The 21,482-nt window shown below is 30.9% G+C and overlaps 2 protein-coding genes across 4 annotated transcripts; both read left to right on the top strand.

Annotated features, from left to right (window-relative positions):
* The first annotated feature begins 3,585 nt into the window (after nt 1-3,585).
* LOC106774211 (bifunctional monothiol glutaredoxin-S16, chloroplastic) lies at nt 3,586-8,752 on the top strand. Its single transcript, XM_014661117.2, has 2 exons — nt 3,586-4,055; nt 7,996-8,752. The coding sequence occupies exons 1-2, from the start codon at nt 3,594-3,596 to the stop codon at nt 8,497-8,499; spliced, it is 966 nt and encodes a 321-aa protein (XP_014516603.2). The 5' UTR covers nt 3,586-3,593; the 3' UTR covers nt 8,500-8,752.
* LOC106774210 (LRR receptor-like serine/threonine-protein kinase GSO1) lies at nt 8,491-14,423 on the top strand. 3 transcript variants are annotated; one of them, XM_022785965.1, is made up of 6 exons: nt 8,491-8,563; nt 8,713-8,770; nt 10,116-10,225; nt 10,333-10,407; nt 11,708-11,776; nt 12,075-14,423. In XM_022785965.1, the coding sequence occupies exons 4-6, from the start codon at nt 10,347-10,349 to the stop codon at nt 14,252-14,254; spliced, it is 2,310 nt and encodes a 769-aa protein (XP_022641686.1). In that variant the 5' UTR covers nt 8,491-8,563; nt 8,713-8,770; nt 10,116-10,225; nt 10,333-10,346; the 3' UTR covers nt 14,255-14,423. The 3 variants fall into 3 exon arrangements, with proteins under 3 accessions (XP_022641686.1, XP_022641685.1, XP_014516602.1); XM_022785964.1 differs by lacking the exon at nt 8,491-8,563 and adding an exon at nt 8,908-8,964 and having other exon boundaries at nt 8,712-8,770; XM_014661116.2 differs by lacking the exon at nt 8,491-8,563 and adding an exon at nt 8,908-8,964 and having other exon boundaries at nt 8,728-8,770; nt 9,329-10,225.
* Nucleotides 14,424-21,482: the final 7,059 nt, after the last annotated feature.

Genomic DNA, 21,482 nt, shown 5'->3' with positions numbered 1-21,482 from the left:
ACAACAAAAATCAAGTCCTATTATTTAGTCACCTGGACGAAATTGGGTGTTGACACCAACCAACTAGGTTGTTGTTGTGAGTGAGCACATGATTGAAATTGGAAGTAATCATGGACATAATCTACCATATGGTGTTTTTATCAGCAGTGTATTGAAGCATCATCAAGTTGATCTTACTGGTGAAAAAAAAATTGGATGCACCAAATCAAATGAAATAGGAAAAGCGACATTGACCTTTAATGGTCTAAAGAAAACCAAAGATGGCTGGGTGTTCAAGGATGTTGACGAAACTCCTCCTACCTTCACTCCATAGACTGAATTTGAAAGATTTGTTGGGGATCAATTTCGAAGGCTTTCAACAAGAATTTCAAATGTTGAAAATTCTTTAATCATGATTTACAAAAAATTACATGAAGACGGTTTAGTTGAAACCACAACAAGTGAATCTGATGATGAAGAAGACACAACAAAAGATGAGTCTATGGAGATATCTGACTGAGATTAGGAAGAAGAGTCCATTTTAGTTTATTTTTTGTTAAATTAATGTAATATTTTAATATATTTTAGTATTTTTTTCTATGTTTGAACTCTGTTTGAAATTTTAGTATATATTTTTCGTGGTTATATTTTCATATTTTTCCTATAATTAGTGTTATTCTGCTTTTCTTATGTTTTTGTTTGGTTTAATAAACCCTCGGTTTGCATTGTGCATTAAATTCAATGTGATCTACGTGGAATAATAATATTGTTGGTAGCCAATGTTTTATGTTTGTGTTCATCTTAGGGAGGAAGGGGTTCTTGAAGCACTGTGCAGCTGAGGAAATGTCTCGTTCATCTTCGTCTTGTAAGTGTTTGGGTTTGGACTTCCAACACAGTAGTGCTAGTATTAGGAGGTTGGGTGTAAAACCCACTTGCTTCTATGGTCACATTGGAGTTTTACGCATTACGAGAACCCCTAAAAACAAGGACAAAAAATTCTGGGGTTGCCCTAACTTCTAGGTCAGTTTAATATTAGCATAAATGTCTGTTTATTTTTGTGGGTTTTGATGATGGAGTGTGCCTATTGTCATTCAACAGGGTGGGGGCGAAGATTTCGTTGGCTGCAACTTCTTTCATTGGTGCAGTGAAGAAGCAATAGAAGAAGGAAATGTGATGTATGAAGAGGAAAGGAGTAGAAGTGGAAGAAATGAACAAGTAGGTGGAAGTTTGATGATGATGATGGAACAAAGTGTGATGAAGATGGAAAAATCTATTGATCAAAAGATGAAAATAACTTGTTTAGAGAAAAGTTTTGTTATGTTGGAAAAGTTGTTGAAGGTGTTACTGGTGATGGTCTTTGTTATATGTGTTTTTAATGTAATTGTAATATGCATGTTGATGAAACTTTGTTGATCTCTCCATACAAGTTGTTATTGTAATTTTGGTAATGTTAAAGTGTGTTTTATTTAAAAAGTAGAGTGATTAGTTTTTAAAATTGTGTCATTTGATTTCTTTACTTGAAATGAAAGTTTTTTTTTGAAATCCTTGAATTTTTTTACATCGAACTCTACAAATAAATGATGTTTTAAAATGGGTGAGAACCAAAGAAATGCAAAGATATTAATGTTAGAATCTGAAAACTACTCCAAAACAATTTAAAAAGAGAATCATACATTGCCAAATGATGAAGTTGAACAACTTTTTTATATCATTATTTTAGCTCTCAAAATTGTTTCAGCATTAAACATATTGTAAACCATATTTCTTTTTCCTAAGCACTTCCCTTTCAATAAGATAACTTAATCATTTATGTATTATAAAAAGCATTTTGTTCAGTTTAATGTCAAAGGCCACCTTCATATGAACTGAGACATGAATGAGGCACTTTGACATTTAACCGGGCAAATTGCAATTTAAAGAACAAACATGTTTCAAAATCTAGAGAAAAAAAAGCACCTGGGAGATAAAAAAACATGAATCCTAATATGTTCAATACGTAAACAGGAGGAATGTAATAATAAGAAAAACACATGTATATTTATAGATGAAACGATGTTGTCACACTTCCACAGAATCGTCGTACAATATCATTTCATCATGAAAAAACAGTGCATCGAGTAATTATACTATAATTTTCACAGTCCACCATGTAATACGAACATCAAATATTACCAAAGTTCGACGTTCAAACATCATTAGAGTGACCTCCTTGCAGACGAAAAATACGTCAAAGATTTATGAGTCTTGACGTTAAAGTGAGATTTTAAAAGAGAAAAAGTAAAATATAAAAAATTGGACGTAGTATTGGTGCTCCGGACAAAGAACACAATTAATTTTCACAATTGTTAAGTCATTCCTCTGTTTACACTGAAAGTGGAGGAAAATTATTGAGTGAGGAGGAAAAGGCAAATCCAAGAAATGCAGATTGCATTCATTGGTGCTTGCCAGGTGTTCCAGATACTTGGAATCAAATATTTTTGCCAATGTTCTAACAAATAAGTTCAAATCTATTTGCACATGCATGCATGAATATATCTTTTTCTTGTGATATGAAAACGTCTTCTACTAGTATGGGAAATTGGTGTGTGAACTTACCTTTATCAATCTTAATTTTCCTAAGTAATGAATGGAAAAATACAATCAAAAAATTATTATTATTATTATTATTATTATTATTAAATAAAATGTGAGATGAAACTTTATTTTATAAACTAGTGTTATAAAATTGTTTGTCTTAATTTTTAAATAAATGATTAAATATATTTTTACTTCCTTAATTTTTAATAAAAATTAGAATTAATTTATTTTCGAAACATTAAACCAATTTAACCTTTCATATTTATAAACGTATCGATTTAATTTTTTTAATAAAATTTTATTAAATTTATTTGACGTTTTAAATATATTACTCAGTAGAAATTATTTCTGTTTCAATGTTAACTCAATAATATATTTAAAACGTCAACTAAATTAAAAAGACTAAATTTTTATAAAAATGATAGAGTAAATTAGATTAAAATTTTCAAAAAAAACTAATTTCAATTTTTAAGACTTAAAAATATATTTAAATCTTAAATAAATACTTATATTTAACTCTTATAATTATTAATGAAAACATATTATTTACACGTATGTATTTTTTTTATTATTATAATTGTAACAGTAATTTTAAATGATTTTTTACAATTTTATTGTGGGCAAAATTTATTTTTCTGTAATTTTTTTATTATAATAATTATTTTAATTTTAAAAAATAGTTAAATTAAAAAAAAATTGTCAAATTATAAAAAGGATGTTACGAGATGAAATTGATAAAATAATTATTTCAATTAAAAAATACATAAAATTAGAAATAGAATGTGCACATACAGAAATTCTCTTTATTATATAATAGTATAGATGAATTATCTTGTTTTTTCCGGTATATAATTCGAAAGAATTATTCAACACTTATTAGAAATTCCAATCAAGAAAATAACATGAAAACAATATGATACTATAATGTTTTTATCAAATTACGGGGAGTGCGAGAAAAAAAGGTGTGGGCCTGCTGGAAGAAATAGCCCCAATTTAAAACAAACGCACTGGGCATAGGCCCAAATTGTATTACTTTGATGCATGCAGCACCCACTCACTTGTTGACAAAACAGTTAGCTTCTTCTCTCTCACTACACCATTGCCATCGTTCATCAATGGCTTCCCTCAATCTCTATTCGTTGCAATCTTTCTCCTTCCATCGTGTACTCTCTTCGTTCCCCCAAAATACACCTAACCTTTCCTTCAATTTCCAACCAAAAATCGCCACGAACGCGCGCCCAATTTCTCCGAAACCCTACGTTTTAGAGAAGCCTCGCACTCGTGTGGTGGTGCTAGCCGTGAAAAGCCTTGACGAAACGGAGGCAGTGACAGTTTTGCCTGAGAACGACGGCCCTGCTAGAGAATTGCCGTCGGGCGCTGGCGTCTACGCCGTGTACGACAAGGTAGGCGAAGTTCAGTTCATCGGTCTGTCGCGAAACATTGCGGCGAGCGTTTCGGCGCACTGGAAATCGGTGCCGGAGCTGTGTGGCTCCGTTAAGGTTAGTTTTCTTTTTTTTTTGGGTTCTGAATTATGAAATGTGTGAGAAAGAGGGAGTTTGCAAAGAAACTTTCAATTGTTTATTCTGGTTGTTTCACGTGGATTTTGGCTAGTGAAAAATTATGACTAGGAGAATGGTTCGTTGTGTGGTGCAACCTTTGGTTGTTTGATTATGACTGATATTAAATCAAGCTATGTCTTTATATTTTTTATTTGTATTTATATTTTTTATTTGTATTTAGGGTATAGCCCATTTTTCTTCTAAAACAGAGAGGACTCTCTACGTATATATTTAACACAAAGGGAGTTTTCATTATATTCATATTAAATCAAGCTATGTCTTTATATTTTTTATTTGTATTTTGGGTATAACCCATTTTTCTTCTAAAACAGAGGACTCTCTACGTATATATTTGTGGTATATATTTAACACAAAGGGAGTTTTCATTATATTCAACTTGGTTATATTCAACTTGGTATCAGAGGAGAATTTATGATCTATTCTACTTTTATACTTTGTCTTTGTTGCTGTCGCCGCCATTGGTGCTCCCTAAAAAGTCTCTTTTTCAATATGTGTCTTTATACTCTGTCATTCCTGTCCGTCCGCCACTGCCTGTTGTCTCGCCACCAGCCGTCACCTGCCAGTTGTCCACTGCCGCCGGCCACCATCATTGGCCGTCTGCCATCACCAGCGGCCACTGCCACCGTCTCCGGCCATCGTCGCCGACCACTTTCCCGGCCATTGTCTCCGCCACCGATGCACCAACACCTAGTCCTACCTCTATTGCTTCCGTTATCTTCTTCTCTATTCTGAAAGGTCTCCAAGGACAGTCGGTCCTTAACACCAAGGAATTTCAACACCAAAATTATGGGTTGAAACAATTCACCAACCCTTTGTCAAATTTGTCATATTTATTTTTGGGTGCTTTGATGAATAAGAGCTCATTATCATCTTCCACTTTCACGGTTTGTCATCGATGCGCCATCATCTTCGTTCTTCACCGTGAAGGGGAGTATGTTTCCAGCCATTGCATTGCAGGCTCCACTAGTCAATGATGGCAGTCCTTGCAGTTTTGTCGTCGCTTTTAGCCACTACAGGTCCCATCAGTAAGTGATACCGTCCTTGTAGTTTTGTCACTTTTAACCACTATAGACCCTATCACCCCGTAAGTCAGTGATGGCAGTCCCTATAGTTTTGTTGCTATCAGCCACTGCAAGCCCCATCCTTACTTGATGGCAATCCGGTCCCTGCAATTTGTCATTGTCCTCCTTTGTCAAAGTCATCCTACTTGAAGTTTCATGGTGCTATTTGAAGTTTCGCAGTTGTCTACTGGCCATAAATTGCTGTTAGTTGTTCGTCGACATGTGATTGCGCATCTGTTTGCCGCACACTCTTGAAGACAGATCATATATTTCAAATTGAGTTTATTTATTCCAAGCTTGGTTCATACAATTTGTATGCTCCAGCTTAAGGGGGAGTGTTAGAGATATTATATTTAGTTTATATTTATCTCTTATCTTTAGTTAGTTTGTTTATATTTCTTATTTGTATTTTGGGCTTAGCCCATATTTCTTCTATTATAAATAGAGGACCCTATGTGTATATTCAACACAAAGGGAGTTTTCACTATATTCAACTCAAAAGAAACTATACATATCCTTGAGGTTCTATTTAGCCCTGTAAAATGCTTTGAGCCTGGACAAAGCGGTTTTGAATTTTATGATATTGAGGGTCTTTTCAGATAAACCTTATCATAATTATTTATAGGGAAATAAAATAAGAAAGAAAAACAAAATGAATTTGTCACTTGCTGAGATTAGCTTATGATATATAAGCTAATTTGTAGATTTTCTTTTTCTAAAAGATGGTTTTTAGCTCATCCGTATTTACTTTAGTTTGTGGGAAACTTGTCTTATTTTATTTTTGTTGTTTTTCTTAGATGTACTTATGGAGAAGTTTATCTGTCCTAAGACTATGATAGGAAAGTCAAGTTTTGGAGGAGAGGAAGGATGACAACTGTTTTATTTTAAATTAAGAGAGTTGTACAATAAAGATTTGTTTTTTAAATTAAGGGAGTTGTACAATAAAGATTTGCACATTAAGTTGATTTATTTAGAATGTGCAGTGTAAAGTTCGTTTGCATGGTTAGTCAATCATAGATTGACGTATATATAAGATTGTTGATTATGTAATAATTACTTTATTAGTCATATTTATGGTGGTTTCTAATTTTCATTGATCAAAAAATTAAAATTAATATCTTTAATTTTATGTTAATCTATCACTTATTGTTCTATTTTAAAAAGATTATTTAGAGAATATTTAATCTGAAATGAAAAATTTATTCTCCCCCCCTGTTCTCTTCACAACCTAATCCCGAAACATGGCTAAAACAATGGGGAATCCATACATAGTAGTATTTTACTAAGTCTTCCTTGTAGAGCTGAGGGAGGGAAAAGATAATCATGACTTTTGATTGGTTCATGAAAATTCTGATGGCGATGCTTTCAATGGCAAGAATATAGCAGCGTGTTGTGATTTTGGTTCATTCTGTAAGAAAATTCAAGCTACAGACTCACAAGGTGCTAATCAGCACAACTACGTTATTTAACACCATTTCTAGACAAGGGAAGGCAACATACCCTAATGGACTTTGATTTCTGCCTCCCACTTCCTCTACCTGTGGAGTATTGGACAACATTGAAACTTTTCCTCAATACTGTCAAGTTTCAAAATAAGCCAACTTTAATGTTCATAGCGACAGCAGTACTATGGAACTAGTAATTCCTTTCTTGGATATAGTATTTCCGTGGGGGAAAGGTAGTTATAGACATGTGGACTGTGGTTTGTGGAATACAATTAAGAGAAAGGAAATTGATTTTTTACAAATGTCCCTTAGCTAGTTACCTTCCTATTCTCAACGATTGAAGTTGGGAATTTCAGAAATTGCATTTAAAAGTAGTTGAAACTTGAAGCATAGTATCAACTACCCGGTCAAATGAGGAAAAGGGAAAAAATGTATCATGGTATGAAATGATAATTTTTCTTTTGAGCCTTTTGCATTCCTCGTTGTTTGATTCATAGGCCATTTGAGATGAAATAAATTTTTACTCCGACTGATTGTTTTCATCCTTTCTCTGTTTTTATGTAGCACACTTATTTGCCCCCATCCCTTTTAACTTCATTTGCTTACTTTGGTTTATAGTCTCAGTGCTTTGTGTTATGCAAGAAATTTTTCTTCATTGAATGAAATATCTTCTACATGAACATGATCTCTTACATTGTGCGGCCCAAGATTAAATCCACATAAAACAGTGCTTGAGAGTTCAGATCTTCGTTTTACAATTACAAGACTGCAGTATAAATTGTTCTTTTTTTTTTTCTATTTCTAGTGATCTGGATGAGGTTAGTATTGACCTAACCTTGTAATAGAACTTAGATGAGGTTCGCCAATGATGTTTAGATACTTTATAGGAATTTTCTTGTGTAGTTATTTGGAGTTGCATGAACTAGGAACATCAGTCCTTCCAACCTTGACTTATGTCTTCTCATAATATTGCCACTTCTGTTTCAACCAATTGAGTTAGGTGCTTTGGGAAAGGTGATTTACTCATCTCTATGAAACACTTCGGTTGAAGAAATGGAAAAACATACAAATGGTCAGAGTAATCATGTTAATAATAGCTCGTAAATCACAATCTGTGTAATTCTCTTTTTGCTGTTTTAAAATTATATAAGACCACTAAGTAGACTAAAAAGCACAGATGATAAACGGTTTTGGAAGTGATACGATCTCCTGAAAACTATTTTTCTCTTTTAACGCATCATAGTAATTTGCTTTTCTTGAAATGTTTTAAACGAGTAAGATCACTATTCTCCATATTTCACTTATAGTATTTTACTGATGGTGGGCTTTTCTTGGTGAAAATTTTTGTTGCAGGCTGGGATAGTGGAGGAACCAGACAGAGAAGCTCTAACCCAAGCATGGAAGTCTTGGATGGAAGAGTACATAAAAGTCAGTGGAAAAGTTCCACCTGGCAATGAATCAGGAAATGCCACTTGGGTCAGGCAGCCACCTAAAAGGAAGCCTGATCTTCGATTAACACCTGGTCGCCACATGCAATTAACTGTCCCTCTTGAGAACCTCATTGACACTTTGGTTAAAGAAAACAAGGTAGTTGCATTCATTAAGGGCCCTAGAAGTGCACCTTTATGTGGATTCTCACAGAGGGTGATAGCCATTCTCGAAAGTGAAGCAGTAGATTATGAGAGTGTAAATGTGCTGGATGAAGAGTATAACTACGGATTGAGGGAAACACTTAAAAAGTATAGCAACTGGCCCACATTCCCTCAGATTTTTGTGGATGGTGAACTTGTCGGGGGTTGTGATATATTGACCTCCATGTATGAGAAAGGAGAACTGGCTAGCTTGTTCAAAAAATAATTGCAAGTTACCTGCATTTGGGCATTCTTTTTGAACTGGGAGGATATGGGAAGGGTTTGCGCAGGTCATTTCATGCTTTGTTGTCTTAATTAATATTTTATATATATGGAGAGGAAAAAAAAAATGAAAATTATCTATGTATATTGCTTTTTATACAAAATGCTAGTCTTTTTCTGTACGGTCTGTGCACAATCTGATTTGCATTTCATCCAGGACTTCGCAAGATAAATCCGAACTTCATGCTCATATATCAGTGATTCCTTTCAAATCGGTGAGTGCCACACAGGTGTAAAATGTTACTGATTTTGTTTAATCAGAAAATGTTACTAATAGAAGAGAGATTTTTAATTACCATATATTGCTCAATCATCGATGCCTTAAACTTGTTTTTGTTTACTACTTGTACAGGAAAAGAAAGAAGATGTCAAAATCTGTGACCTTCTTAACTACTTGATCTATAACTTGGTTTGTTTTTCTACTTATAATCAATTTATTTATTTTGACTTTTGGAAAAGGTTAGTGAATATTTTATGACAATAAAGAGTATAAGTTGATTGTGGTTTATGAAAAAAGTTTAAATAATTTTATTATTTCAATTTCTTAAAGTATTCAGGAAGATATGATTTAGATAGGTCGTCTTATAATGAGTCAAAATGTCTTTTTTGCAGAACTAATTGTTATATTATTACATGAATTTATCACGTTTGTTTAAGGTGATATTATGATTTTCTAAATTGAACTTTAGAATCATTACCTTTTCGTGGTTCTGCAACATTTAATTTAACTCCAAAGCATTCAATATCAATAATATAATTCTATTTTGGTTCAGGGACAAGTAATTTTACATTAGCGTTCAATACTTTTCATGACAGCGTTGAAGAAGTCTCGTACACAGTAATCGTATTAACTTCAGCATATAAAATTGGATATTTTAATTAACCTAATACTTTGGATGAAGATGATCAGCACATACGGATTAAACATTTAGAGTTTTAAACAAGAGGTGCTGAAGCCTTTGTTAAAGAGATATAGGATGTGACTTGATTTCGTTCATAGCAGCTTCATTTGACATAGGAAGAAATTTTGTCCCACCCCTCATTAATTTCAATCTTCTTTTTGAAATTGTCTTTGTGATTGGAAATTAGTGATAGAACAAACACGCCCAAAATTCTTTAATGCTACACTGATTGTGAAGTCAATGAAAAAACACCTTTAGCCAGAATCTCACGGCAAAGACTTCTTAAAAGTTTGAAATGGAAGCAGAAACTCTCCTAAATTTTCCCTTGTTGAATTTTCAAAGAGTTTTGCATGATATATTTACTGGTAAGAAGTGGAAGGAAATGAGTTCATATTTGCTTTGAGATGAGGTTGGTTGTGGTGGTGAGTTCGTTGTTGTATTTTGTGGCACTTTTAGAGTGTGATGGGTGTTTGGAGAAGGAGAGGATTGGTCTACTTGAAATCAAGAGCTATATCTTATCACTAGGTCGGGATGAGCGGAATGAGTTGGAATTGGGTTCATGGGTTGAAAATAGAAGTAGTGATTGTTGTGCTTGGAACAGAGTCAAATGTTCCAATATCTCAAGTGAACAACACGTAACACACTTGTTTCTGGACAGTCTCAATTCAAGAGGTGCTCATTTGATAAACGGTTCGTTGTTTAGTCCTTTTCAAGAGTTGCTCAGCCTCGACTTGTCCAGGAACGACTATCATGGTTGGACTAGCAAAGGTTAGTTTCTCCTTCATATTTTACTATTGCGTCAAATTCCTCTTTCTACTTAAATTTTTTTATTCAAGCTAAAAGTAGAATTTTGTAATGGATATGCTTCTTTGAAGGGTTTCCAAGATTGATGAAGTTGGAGAACTTAAAGCTTTCAGATAACTCAATGAATGGTATTCTATCTGATATGGGTATGTACCTCTTTCTTTAATTTGTTTTTAACTTTTTATTTATGATCACGATCTTTAGTTTATATCATGAATACTTTCTTGGTTTTTTTCATATGGACAAATTTTAAAAATTTTACTTTTAAGTCATGTTTATATGACATGTCTTCATTTATAAAGAAATTGTATATGTATAACCCAACTTAGACTTATTAAAGAAGTTGTGTTGGTTTTATATAATTTTTCTTAACTTGAACTGAACTCATATAAGAGTGGTACGATTTGGGTGTAATTTGATTTGAACTGAAGTAGTTCAAATTTGACACAATTTTAATATGATTTCATTTGAATTAAAGTTCTTAAAAATTATTACGGTTTAGTATAATTTGATTTGAACTAAATTTATGCAAGAATGATATTACTTTAGTTATTTTTATATTATATTTAAATAGTTTCGTTCTTGCACAGTTCAAATTTGAAAGAAAAAAAAAATAGAAGTTGTTTAAGACCAATCACTTCACTTTAAGAAAGTTGAAGTTGTATCGTACACATTTGACTTCTTCACATTAAAATCATGCAAGCACAACTTATCCACATGCATAAATTTTTAAAATTTATCAATTTCTATAATGTTTGTTTAAAATCACACTTACATGAGAGAAAAAACTTTCTTCCTAGCATATTTTATTTATTGTACATATAAATTATCCGGTAGTATTTTAACCTAAACCTTTGATTAAGATTAGAAGATACAAGTCATTACTATTTATGTCAAACCAATATTGATAAATTTGAAAGTATTAATAAGGTAATGAGTAATTTTAGAATTACTAATCTTTCATCATAACATTTATCTCCAAAAAAAGAAAAAAGTTCAGACAGTTTTATATCGATAAAATAAGAAATTAATGCAAACATCTCATTTTGACTTGTTAATTTGTTTATTTTTATTTTGGCTTAATTATGTTTTTTTCATTAAAATATAGGATAAATATTTCTTTAGTCTCTTAAAATTTGAAAAAGTTATTTTGCACTCTCAAATTTAATCAAATATGATTTTATTTAAAATTTGTATAAGTCGTTAGGATAGTAAATTAGTATATCGTTTCTTAGTATTGACAAATTACATAAAATTACGAAAGGTAATTTTTATTAAAAGAGTATTTGTTTTCCTCAAAGGTTAAAGAAATGAGCTCATTTCTTTTTATTTACCATTACTTAAAATATATTTAAAAATTAAAATATATAACAATTAAACTAGTAATCTACATCAATTCTTTATAAATATTATTCTGTCTCTTTAACAATATATTTTCTATTGCAGATATTCAAAATTTGCAAAGCTTGAAAGTGTTAGACTTGGGCACAAATAATTTATACGGCTCAGTTGAAGGTAACAATCGTACAAGTATACAAAACTAGCTTTGTTTATATATATATATATATATGCTTCATACATTTTTATTTAGGATAAGGTAAAATTGTGATATCTTAGCTAGTTTTCTTTTAATGAATTCCCACATATAAATGTTTATAAAAGAATACCTTAAAATAATAGTTAATATTATCTCTTAACCTTAATGTCTCCTAGCATTTAATGGTGTAACATTAATTTTAATTATTTTGATCTAGTTAAGGTCCATTTCTCATTATACAACCTTAATAAAACCATGACTTTATTACATTTTCAGGATTATGTGAAATTCAAGATCTTATAGAGTTAGGTCTCAACTCAAATAGGTTTAGCGGTGAAATTCCAGAGTGTCTAAGCATCTTCAGAAACCTCCAAGTTCTTGATCTTTCTCAAAATCAATTCAGTGGCAATTTTCCATCCTTCATTGGAAATATGACATCCCTTTCATATTTGTCTCTCTTTGACAACAACTTACAAGGCTCATTTTCATTGAACATTTTGGCTAACCATTCAAAACTTCAGGTTCTTTATATTTCTGCAACAAACCCTAAAACACAAGTTGAAACTGAAAATGAACAATGGTTTCCAACATTTCAGTTAAAGTCTCTCATCCTTCGAAGTTGCAACTTAAATTTGGATAAAGGAAGTGTTATTCCAAGTTTTCTTCAATATCAGAAAGAGCTCCAATATATCGACATCTCACACAACAAACTGGTTGGAGCATTTCCAAATTGGTTGATTCAAAATAACTCAAGACTCAAATGTTTCTTGGTTTCGAATAACTTATTTGATGGAAAACTTGAATTGTCCTCCATCAGACAAAATATAACTTGGCTAGATATCTCAAACAACAATGTTTCTGGTTCACTCCCAAAAGATATTGGTACATTCCTTCCTGTTGTTAGGACGTTAAATCTGTCAACAAACAACTTTGAAGGAAGTATACCTACTTCAATTGGTGAAATGCAAGAACTTTCTTTATTGGATTTTTCTCACAATCACTTCTCAGGTGAATTACCTGATGAATTAGCAATCGGGTGCATTAGCCTCCAAGAATTAAGGCTTTCCAACAATCTTTTCCATGGGAACATTCCTAGATTTTCCAATTTTACAAATTTGGCAGAGTTGTTTGTCAATAACAACAACCTCAATTGCACTCTGAAAGAAGTATTGCAAAATTTGAATGGTAATGGATTAATGACAATAGACATATCCAGCAATTCAATCTCAGGCTCAATTCCTAGTTCAATTGCAAAGTTATCACGTGTGTGGGTTCTTCTTATGGGAAATAATCAATTGGAAGGTGAAATCCCCATCGAATTCTCCAACCTAGTGATGCTTTTTGTGTTGGATCTTTCACAAAATAGATTATTTGGGTCAATCTCACATGTTAATCCATCAATCTTGAGGGTCTTGTATCTGCAAAAGAATGCTTTCTCAGGCTCCATACCTCTCAGATTCTTTGAGAGCCCTAGCCTAACAACTCTAGACTTGAGGGATAATAATTTTTCTGGGAATATTCCCTACACGATTGATAGACTATCAGAATTACGAGTGCTTTTACTTGGAGGGAATAATTTTTCTGGTTACATCCCTGTTCAATTATGCCAATTACAAAAAATCACCTTAATAGATCTTTCACACAATAAGCTCAAGGGTTCAATACCATCTTGCTTCAACAATATTTCATTTGGACTAGAAGAGAATCATGATTCTTCGGACCACACGGTCGCATTCTCAATCGTGTACGCCAAAATACCCATAGGATCTGTTATTAATGCCAGTGTGTCATTGTTTATGCCTTCATTTGATAATCAAAATGAAAACACTAACACTATTGTTGAATTTGTAACAAAGAATAATATTTACAATTACAGAGGCTTCATCCTTAAGAAAATGACTGGGTTGGATTTATCATGCAATATGTTAAGAGGTAGCATCCCTTTCCAAATTGGAGACTTGCAAAAAGTTCGAGTCCTGAACCTATCTCATAATTACTTGTCTGGTTCTATTCCAAATACTTTTTCTAATCTTGCCCAGATTGAGAGCCTTGACTTGTCCTACAACAACTTGAGTGGTGAGATACCCTTTCAAATGGTGAAGTTGAACCACTTAGCAATCTTCAATGTGTCATTCAATAATCTTTCTGGAGTTGCCCCTAGTACTGGCCAATTTGGAACCTTTGTTGAAGACAGCTACCTAGGTAATCCTTTTCTTTGTGCTGAACTCTTAAAGCATACGTGTGAAGCTTCACCTCCATCGCAATTTAATCACCCAGAAGGAAAGGAAACAGTGATTGACATGGTAGCATTCTATTGGACTTTCGCAGCATCTTACATAGTAATATTGATGGGCTTCACAATAGTTCTTTGCATAAATGCTTCCTGGCGCATGACTTGGTTTTATTTCATTGCTAAGATTATACATGCATGTTTTCCAACTCTTCCATTGTATTGAACAAGGTCCATTTCGAAATTTCTAGTTCGATTTGCTATTGGTAGGCTTGAAAGTGTTGCACGAATAGGAAAAGAAACTGCTTGGCATTTTTAGATTATCTATTTATAATATATAGTGATGTATAGTATGAGTGTAAGTATGTATAATATTTATGATGACAAATTAATAAATTTTCTATATTTGGTTGTTATATGAACCTCTTTCAATGTTAACGATAAAAACTGAGGTTGATTGAGTATGAATATAAATATGTACAATATTTGACTTTTCAAAAAACAAGTACAAGAAATATGTGATACGTATGTCCTAATTTCATCCTTTATACTTTCATTTTAAATTATTAAAACCTTTTAATTTATTTTATATTTTATTTTAAATTTTATTTAATTATAATTTTTTTTTATTATTTGATATTAAAGAGAAGAATATATATAGTCTTTTGACATTATATTCTTAATAATGGCATATTTCTTTTACTTTAATTTTTTAAAGCAGTTATTTAATAAATATTTGGCCGGATACAGATAAAAATTGACCGACTATTGAGTCAAACTTTTCGTACCTATATAAACCTATACATATATATAATCAAAATTAGAATCGATTATTATCTCTAATACACAAAACTTACGATTAATAAGCTCTTTTAAATTTATAATAAATTCTAATATATAAATCTTAAACCTTAAATCCTTATATCATAGTTTAATATTTTTTTTCTAGCTAAAATTATAAATAAGAGCAAAATTCTACAAAATCTGCACGTGTTGATGATATTATATCTAAGAATGTGAAATATAATATTGATACATTTTCAAATCTCCAAACTATTCCATGTTTTTGTTGACGTGAGATTTAGAAGTTATAAGAAATGAAAAAATATATAAATATTATTAAATATTTTTTGAGTAATAGATAAAATTTTCTGTTAAATTTAATGAATAATATTTTAGTTAAAAAATATTAACCAGATTTTATAAGAGATAAATATAATATAATATCAAGTTTTGGATACATTATTTGGGTGACATTTTTAATAAATTCTTAATCAGTTTATTATAGTATTTTATGTCTTAAATTTTGTAGAAGATAAAATTAGTTTTTTTTATGTTAAAGGTTAGAGCAAACTGAGTGAGAGTATTTAAATCCAGAATTTTCTAAGTGATTTAGAAAATAAAACATGTGAGTTCTTTGAATAAAGGTCTAGTAAGTTGAAGCTTAAAAGAGATTAGATTAAACTTTTTTCATTACGTTTTACATGCCATAACTATTTCAAGATTATTTTACATTTTGATATCTTATTTATCATAACCAANATTAAAAACAAAGCCAATGAATGTTAATATTGGTGCTCTGAAAATAGAACTACCATTGATATATTTATCTATTTATAATGTGTATCGATATATGGTATTGCCACAATACATTATGAAGATAAATAGACTGGTATATTTGAATATTGTTTGAGTTTGTTCATGGAGAGTACTTGAACACTAGTACAAAAATCATATTTTATGACGTACAAAAAATGAATTATGAAGTACATAGTTTTGTACGTTATAATAAGTTTACATATTTTATGACGTAGCAAAAATTTACTGAACATATTATGACACTGTTTATAAATTCAGTCCATCCATTTTTTTATATGAATATTGAAGAAAATTATTTCGAATTATATTGAGTAAAATGATCTATGTTCACATTTGATTGGATATGAGCTAAGTATGTATACCTTTTAACTTTTTTTAAAACAGGTACAAGAATGAGTTATGTATGTCCCAGTTTCATCCTCATATTGAAAGACTCAAAGGAGAGAATTATGCAGACATGAAAACTATATTATTATTACACGGAGAAACAAGAGCTATAGAACTTAAATAGAGATACAAGCATAGCATTCTTCATGTAGTATCCCTCGATTCCAACCATAAATTTAGTCCTAAAAGTTGAACATGTTAATTTCTCCTCCCTCACATGCTTTTGATCTTGATTTATATGGGTTGGGATTTGAAAAACTCATGATAAAAAACTTTTCATTCAAAAAATTCACAAAACTGAAATATCAACCAAAGTTTTGTGGGCCAATGTCAGTCCATTAACTTTTCTTTTTTGAAAAAAATATTAATTTTGAATAAAAAAAATACAATTAATTCTTAATATGCTACATATCTAAGTATTTTTAAAAAAGTTCGTACAACGTCAAATATTTTGGATTTTTAATGGCGAATTCACGATCGATGTCATATCATGAGACGTTAAATTGATGTCGAATTTTAAAAAATTCGACATTAAATTAACGTCGAATTTTGTCAATATACGACGTTAATAATTTTATTTTTATATTTTTTAAATAATTATGATCTTTTTTTACAACTTTACGAGATCTGAAAAGAAGAAAAACAACAAATTTCAATTTTTGGTATTTTACAAAGCATGAACTTTGATAAACAACAAACAACAATAACCAACAACAAACAAGTTCAACCAAACAACAACCATAAACAAGTTAAAAAAAACAACAAACAAGTTCAATAAATAAGTTCTTCAAAACGAAAACGAAAATTAACCTTTAAAAGGTGAGTTCATCGGAATAAAGTGTCATCACTCGTGAGAAAGAAAGCATAATGCGTCTATGAAGGACAAAAGCACGTAAATATTCGGTTAAAACAAACGAAAATCATACATAAAGTAGTTAATTAACATGCATTTGTATCAAATGAAAAAAAATTACCAGTGATGTTCGTCAAACTTCGTTCGAGAAAAGTTTGAGAAGAGAAAAGGGTTTTGCGCGTTAAGATAAAGTGAATGAATTTTCAATCTCCGGCTTAAATTTTTATTGAATTCACTAACCTTTAAATGTCTAACACTAAGGCATTCGACGTTTTATATTCTTTTACGTCGAGTTACAATTATAAACGACGTTTAATATTTGTATTTATTTACAAAAATGCCATCAGTCATTTTTAACATTGGCTATTTAGTGGTTCAACGTTCAACGCGTGACATTATACGTTGTTTTTGTACTACTGAAACTATATATAAACATTTTAATCGACTAACATAGACTTTATAAGAGGTTTCAAAAAACTTAATTGTTTATTTATATAAGAAAATTATGCAACGAACATTGAAATGCTTGATTGGTTAAACATGTTTAATTCAATATTCTTACATTTTGTAGACTCCATCTTTCTTATGTAGTGTTTGAGACTTTATCACAATGTACTATTGATTGTTTTATCAAATGATATAAGTTTTCTTCTCTAAGTAATGAATAAAATTAATAAATAAACTAAAGTCAATAACTATATTAAATTGTATATTATATATTTTATTTAATAATATAATAATAAATATGATATAAAAATATTGATTTAAATAAAATAAAATTATCCAATAAAATATATAATTTTATATGTGTGCATAAGCGATACTATTTTTTTAGAGTTAATTAAAGTTTTGTAATAGGATTAAATCTACCTTAACCTTAATCTTAACTTACTTAAGAAAAGATTTTATTAGTGTGACTCTTTTTTTCCCTCACTTGAGAGGGCTCCTACTTCTAAATATATCCTTTGTTTATTTAGTGTCCAAGAGACTAGGTTTGGTCCAAGATAAATACAATAGTTAGTGGTGGAAATCCATCATCCAAATCAATACCCCAATTAGAGTTACTAAAACCATGAATATCAAGATCACTAGTTGGACTAAGAATGAGACCATGAGTAGTAGTGACCATAAAGGAAGCAAAATATTCTATTAATAGCCTTAATATATGCCCACTAGGATCATGCATGAACCAGGTTAACTGAATATGTGATTTCAAGATGAGAGATTGTAAGATACTGGAGTGTACCAACTAGAACAATATAACATTGGGTTAGAAACTAGAGAAGAATCTTCTTTGGTCAGACGGAGGGAAAAGACGATAAGCGTAGGTTTGGGATTGACTTTAGGCATTTTGGCACTTTGCGTAAAAGATCACGTATGTATTTGGATTGACAAAGGTGCATGGAACCATCACTCAACATAGAAACTTCAATTCCAAGAAAATTGTTAGTATTTTGAGGTTGTGAAAGGAATAATTGATAGGGTAGAGATAGTGGAATGTAAAGAAAATGTGGAAGTAGTAGTTGTAAGAAGTGTTATAATTGTCTTTAGTTGTGGTAAATGTTGTTTTGCATCAAATGCTAGAGTACATGAGTATTTATAGACCGATAAGTTATTCTAGAACATGCTAGCCACAACTTATGTGGAATGTTCTAGATTTTTACTTATGTAGAACGTTCTTGATTTTTTCTTCTTATCTAAGACCGTGAACATCTTGTTCTTGTTGGCTTGATTGCTTCTAGGTTTGGTTTGTCCTAGCTAGAGCATTGCCATCATTTGGTATAGAGCCAAGTTCTTCAAAGAACTAAGTTTCTTGGTCTTATTGGTTATTTCCATGTTGTTTAATGCTTTATTTGTCTCAGTTTGTTGGGTTTTACTTGTTAATTTTTTTTGTATTTTGTGGTTCTAGTTTCTACTATTTTTTGGAACCATTCTTTTTTCATCATTAAGTTTCCATTTTGTGTTTGATTTATGTGTTTTTAAGCTTTGGTTGGGTCTTTTATTGATTTTCATTCGGTGCATTTCATTGCTTGAGTCATTTTAAGTTTTTAATCCATCCATTTTAAGTGATGCCTTATATCTCAACCATGAGGGGGCGGAAGGGGGGGTGAATTGGTCAGCCCTTTAAAAAATTGATCCTTTCAAAAACTTGATGAGTTCTTTGTGTTTCTTGAAATCAATAAACAAATGGGTCGAATCAACAATAATAGAGAAAGATAAACACAAACAATTTATACTTGTTCGACCAAGCCTACATCCAGTCTTCCTTTAACAACCTTAGTTGAACCACTATAATGGTAGAGTATACAAGCATGAATACAAAGATATCCCCTCTCAATGCACTCTCCTTCCCCACTCAATATCACTTATAGCAACAAGATGTGAACACCCTCACCATCTTACCAAAATGATCAACCTGATCCTGTAATCAAAACTCAACCAAAATGTTACTTATGAAATTTAATGTTCAAATATTAGTTTAGAACAACGCGCAAGATAATTATTTAGAGGATTTCTAAAATCTTTATACAATATAATCGATTACGAAATTTATGAAATCTATGTTTTTCTTACGAGTTCATTCGACTTTTAACATATTATGTAGTGCATGCAATTGATTAGACAATTCTTAACTGTCAATAATAAATGCAATTTGACCGATATAATTTAATTGATTTGAAAAAAATTGAATTTTATCATTTGAGAATTACTTAACTGATTATAGAACTTACTAATAAATTACGTCTTACACAAGCAAATTTTCAATTTCAATCTTCATCGAAATCAGATTTTCACTCTTTTAAAAAATGTCTTAACTAACTTTCATATATTGTGAATTTAATTGAATCACATAACACAACTAAACAAATTGACTATTTCACAAATGCGCCGGCGGTGATTCGGCGTCCGAAGCGCCGCCGCCCTCAGTCTCACGTTCGACCGTCCGCGCGAACTCCAGCAGCTGCGCGAGCGTCCTGCGGTGCATGTAGTACGCCGACACGGCCACGACGGAGGCTCCGACGAGCGCCGCCAAGGCCAAATGCACGGCGTGTGCGTCCATGATCAATCTGTCTCTCTCCGCCGCGTTTCTCTCTCTATAACAGAAAACCAGAATACGATAACGTGTACGTTGTTAAGAGAGAAGAAGATAAAAGGGGATAACGAAAAACCCTACTCTATACAGTGAGTGAAAAGTGTGAAGGCACTGAGCGAACTCTCTGTTAAATGAAAGCAGGTATTGGCTCGCTCTCTGCTATTTATACACAAAAGACGCGACACAGACGACGTGGATTTTCCGTCAGAATATCTTTTTCACCGTGATTTTCACAAATTAATTAATAATACCTTAAATAACTGTTTTTTTATACAAATAATAACATACTTTAACAACATTTTTATTATATTTTGATATATTTTTTATGATTGGTCTAAAAATCATAAACAGTAACCTAAACCAATCATATAATAACATATTAAAATATTGTTAAAAAATATTATCAAAAATATTATGTTTTTATATAGACAGCACGGACGTGGGGGAACGTTAGTGTATTGTACATATAAGTTCCACAATTTACATACGTCTACCTCACAAAACTATATTTGCTGAATCATGTGCATGACTAGGTTTTCCTCATATCTTGGTCGGCATCAAATTTTATATTAAACCGTGATCTCAGCATTTTTAATTAAGTTTTTATCAAAAAAAAAATTCATGCTAAACTCAAAATATTCTTTTTCCCTGTAATTGTTTATTCATTTTTTTTATAAATAATTATATTTCCATTGTATCCTTGTTTATTTAAGTATTTCATATTTAATAGAAACTCAAAGATACAAAGATCGACTTAAAGTTACAACTACAGGAAAAAAAAATATAATTATCCTAGTTCGCCACTAAAATACTAACATGGTATTTAAGAAATAATAGTAAAAATCAATGCATAAACAAAATGTTATCCTCTACTGTAATACAGAAGACACAATTATTAAGTATCATATTTAAATTTACACATTTAGAAGAACGAAAAATTTATTTAATCAATTAATAAACATATTTTTCTAATCACATTATAATCGTTTTAATTGGTCAGTTTTAATATAAACTTCTGTTAATCAATTTTATTTACCTTGTAAACTAAGAAGTAAAAGATACTTACCAGAAAATAAAAAGGGAATGTATTTATCCTACTTTAGTCCTCGTAATTTTAGGAATGTTTAATTTTGATTCTTATAAAAATTGAATATTTAATTACATTTCTTCAGTCTGTGAAATTGACGGTTGGAATTTAGGTATACATTTTGTTATTAACGGATAGCTTATATTAACAGTAAATCAAATTTGTATAATTTTAAGAAAATATAGGACTAAATATGAAGTTAAATTTTTACTTTCTAAGAGTAAAAATTAAAACTTTACAAAATTATAAAGATAAATATATTTAGACTTTTTTAATTTTAGAAATAATGTAAAAAATTACTATAAAATAAAGCGAAACATGTTTCTTTATATTTCCTCAAATTATTTTAAAAATATTTTTAATTAATGTCAAAAAATTTATTATCATAATTTTTTTTTTCGTTTACAAAACACAAATTCTCCAAGCTAATTTTA

The sequence above is a fragment of the Vigna radiata genome, chromosome 9 (assembly GCF_000741045.1).
Source record: "Vigna radiata var. radiata cultivar VC1973A chromosome 9, Vradiata_ver6, whole genome shotgun sequence".
Taxonomy (NCBI): domain Eukaryota; kingdom Viridiplantae; phylum Streptophyta; class Magnoliopsida; order Fabales; family Fabaceae; genus Vigna; species Vigna radiata.
The sequence above is the reverse complement of the archived record's forward strand: the minus strand, read 5'-3'. Positions and strand labels throughout refer to the sequence as shown.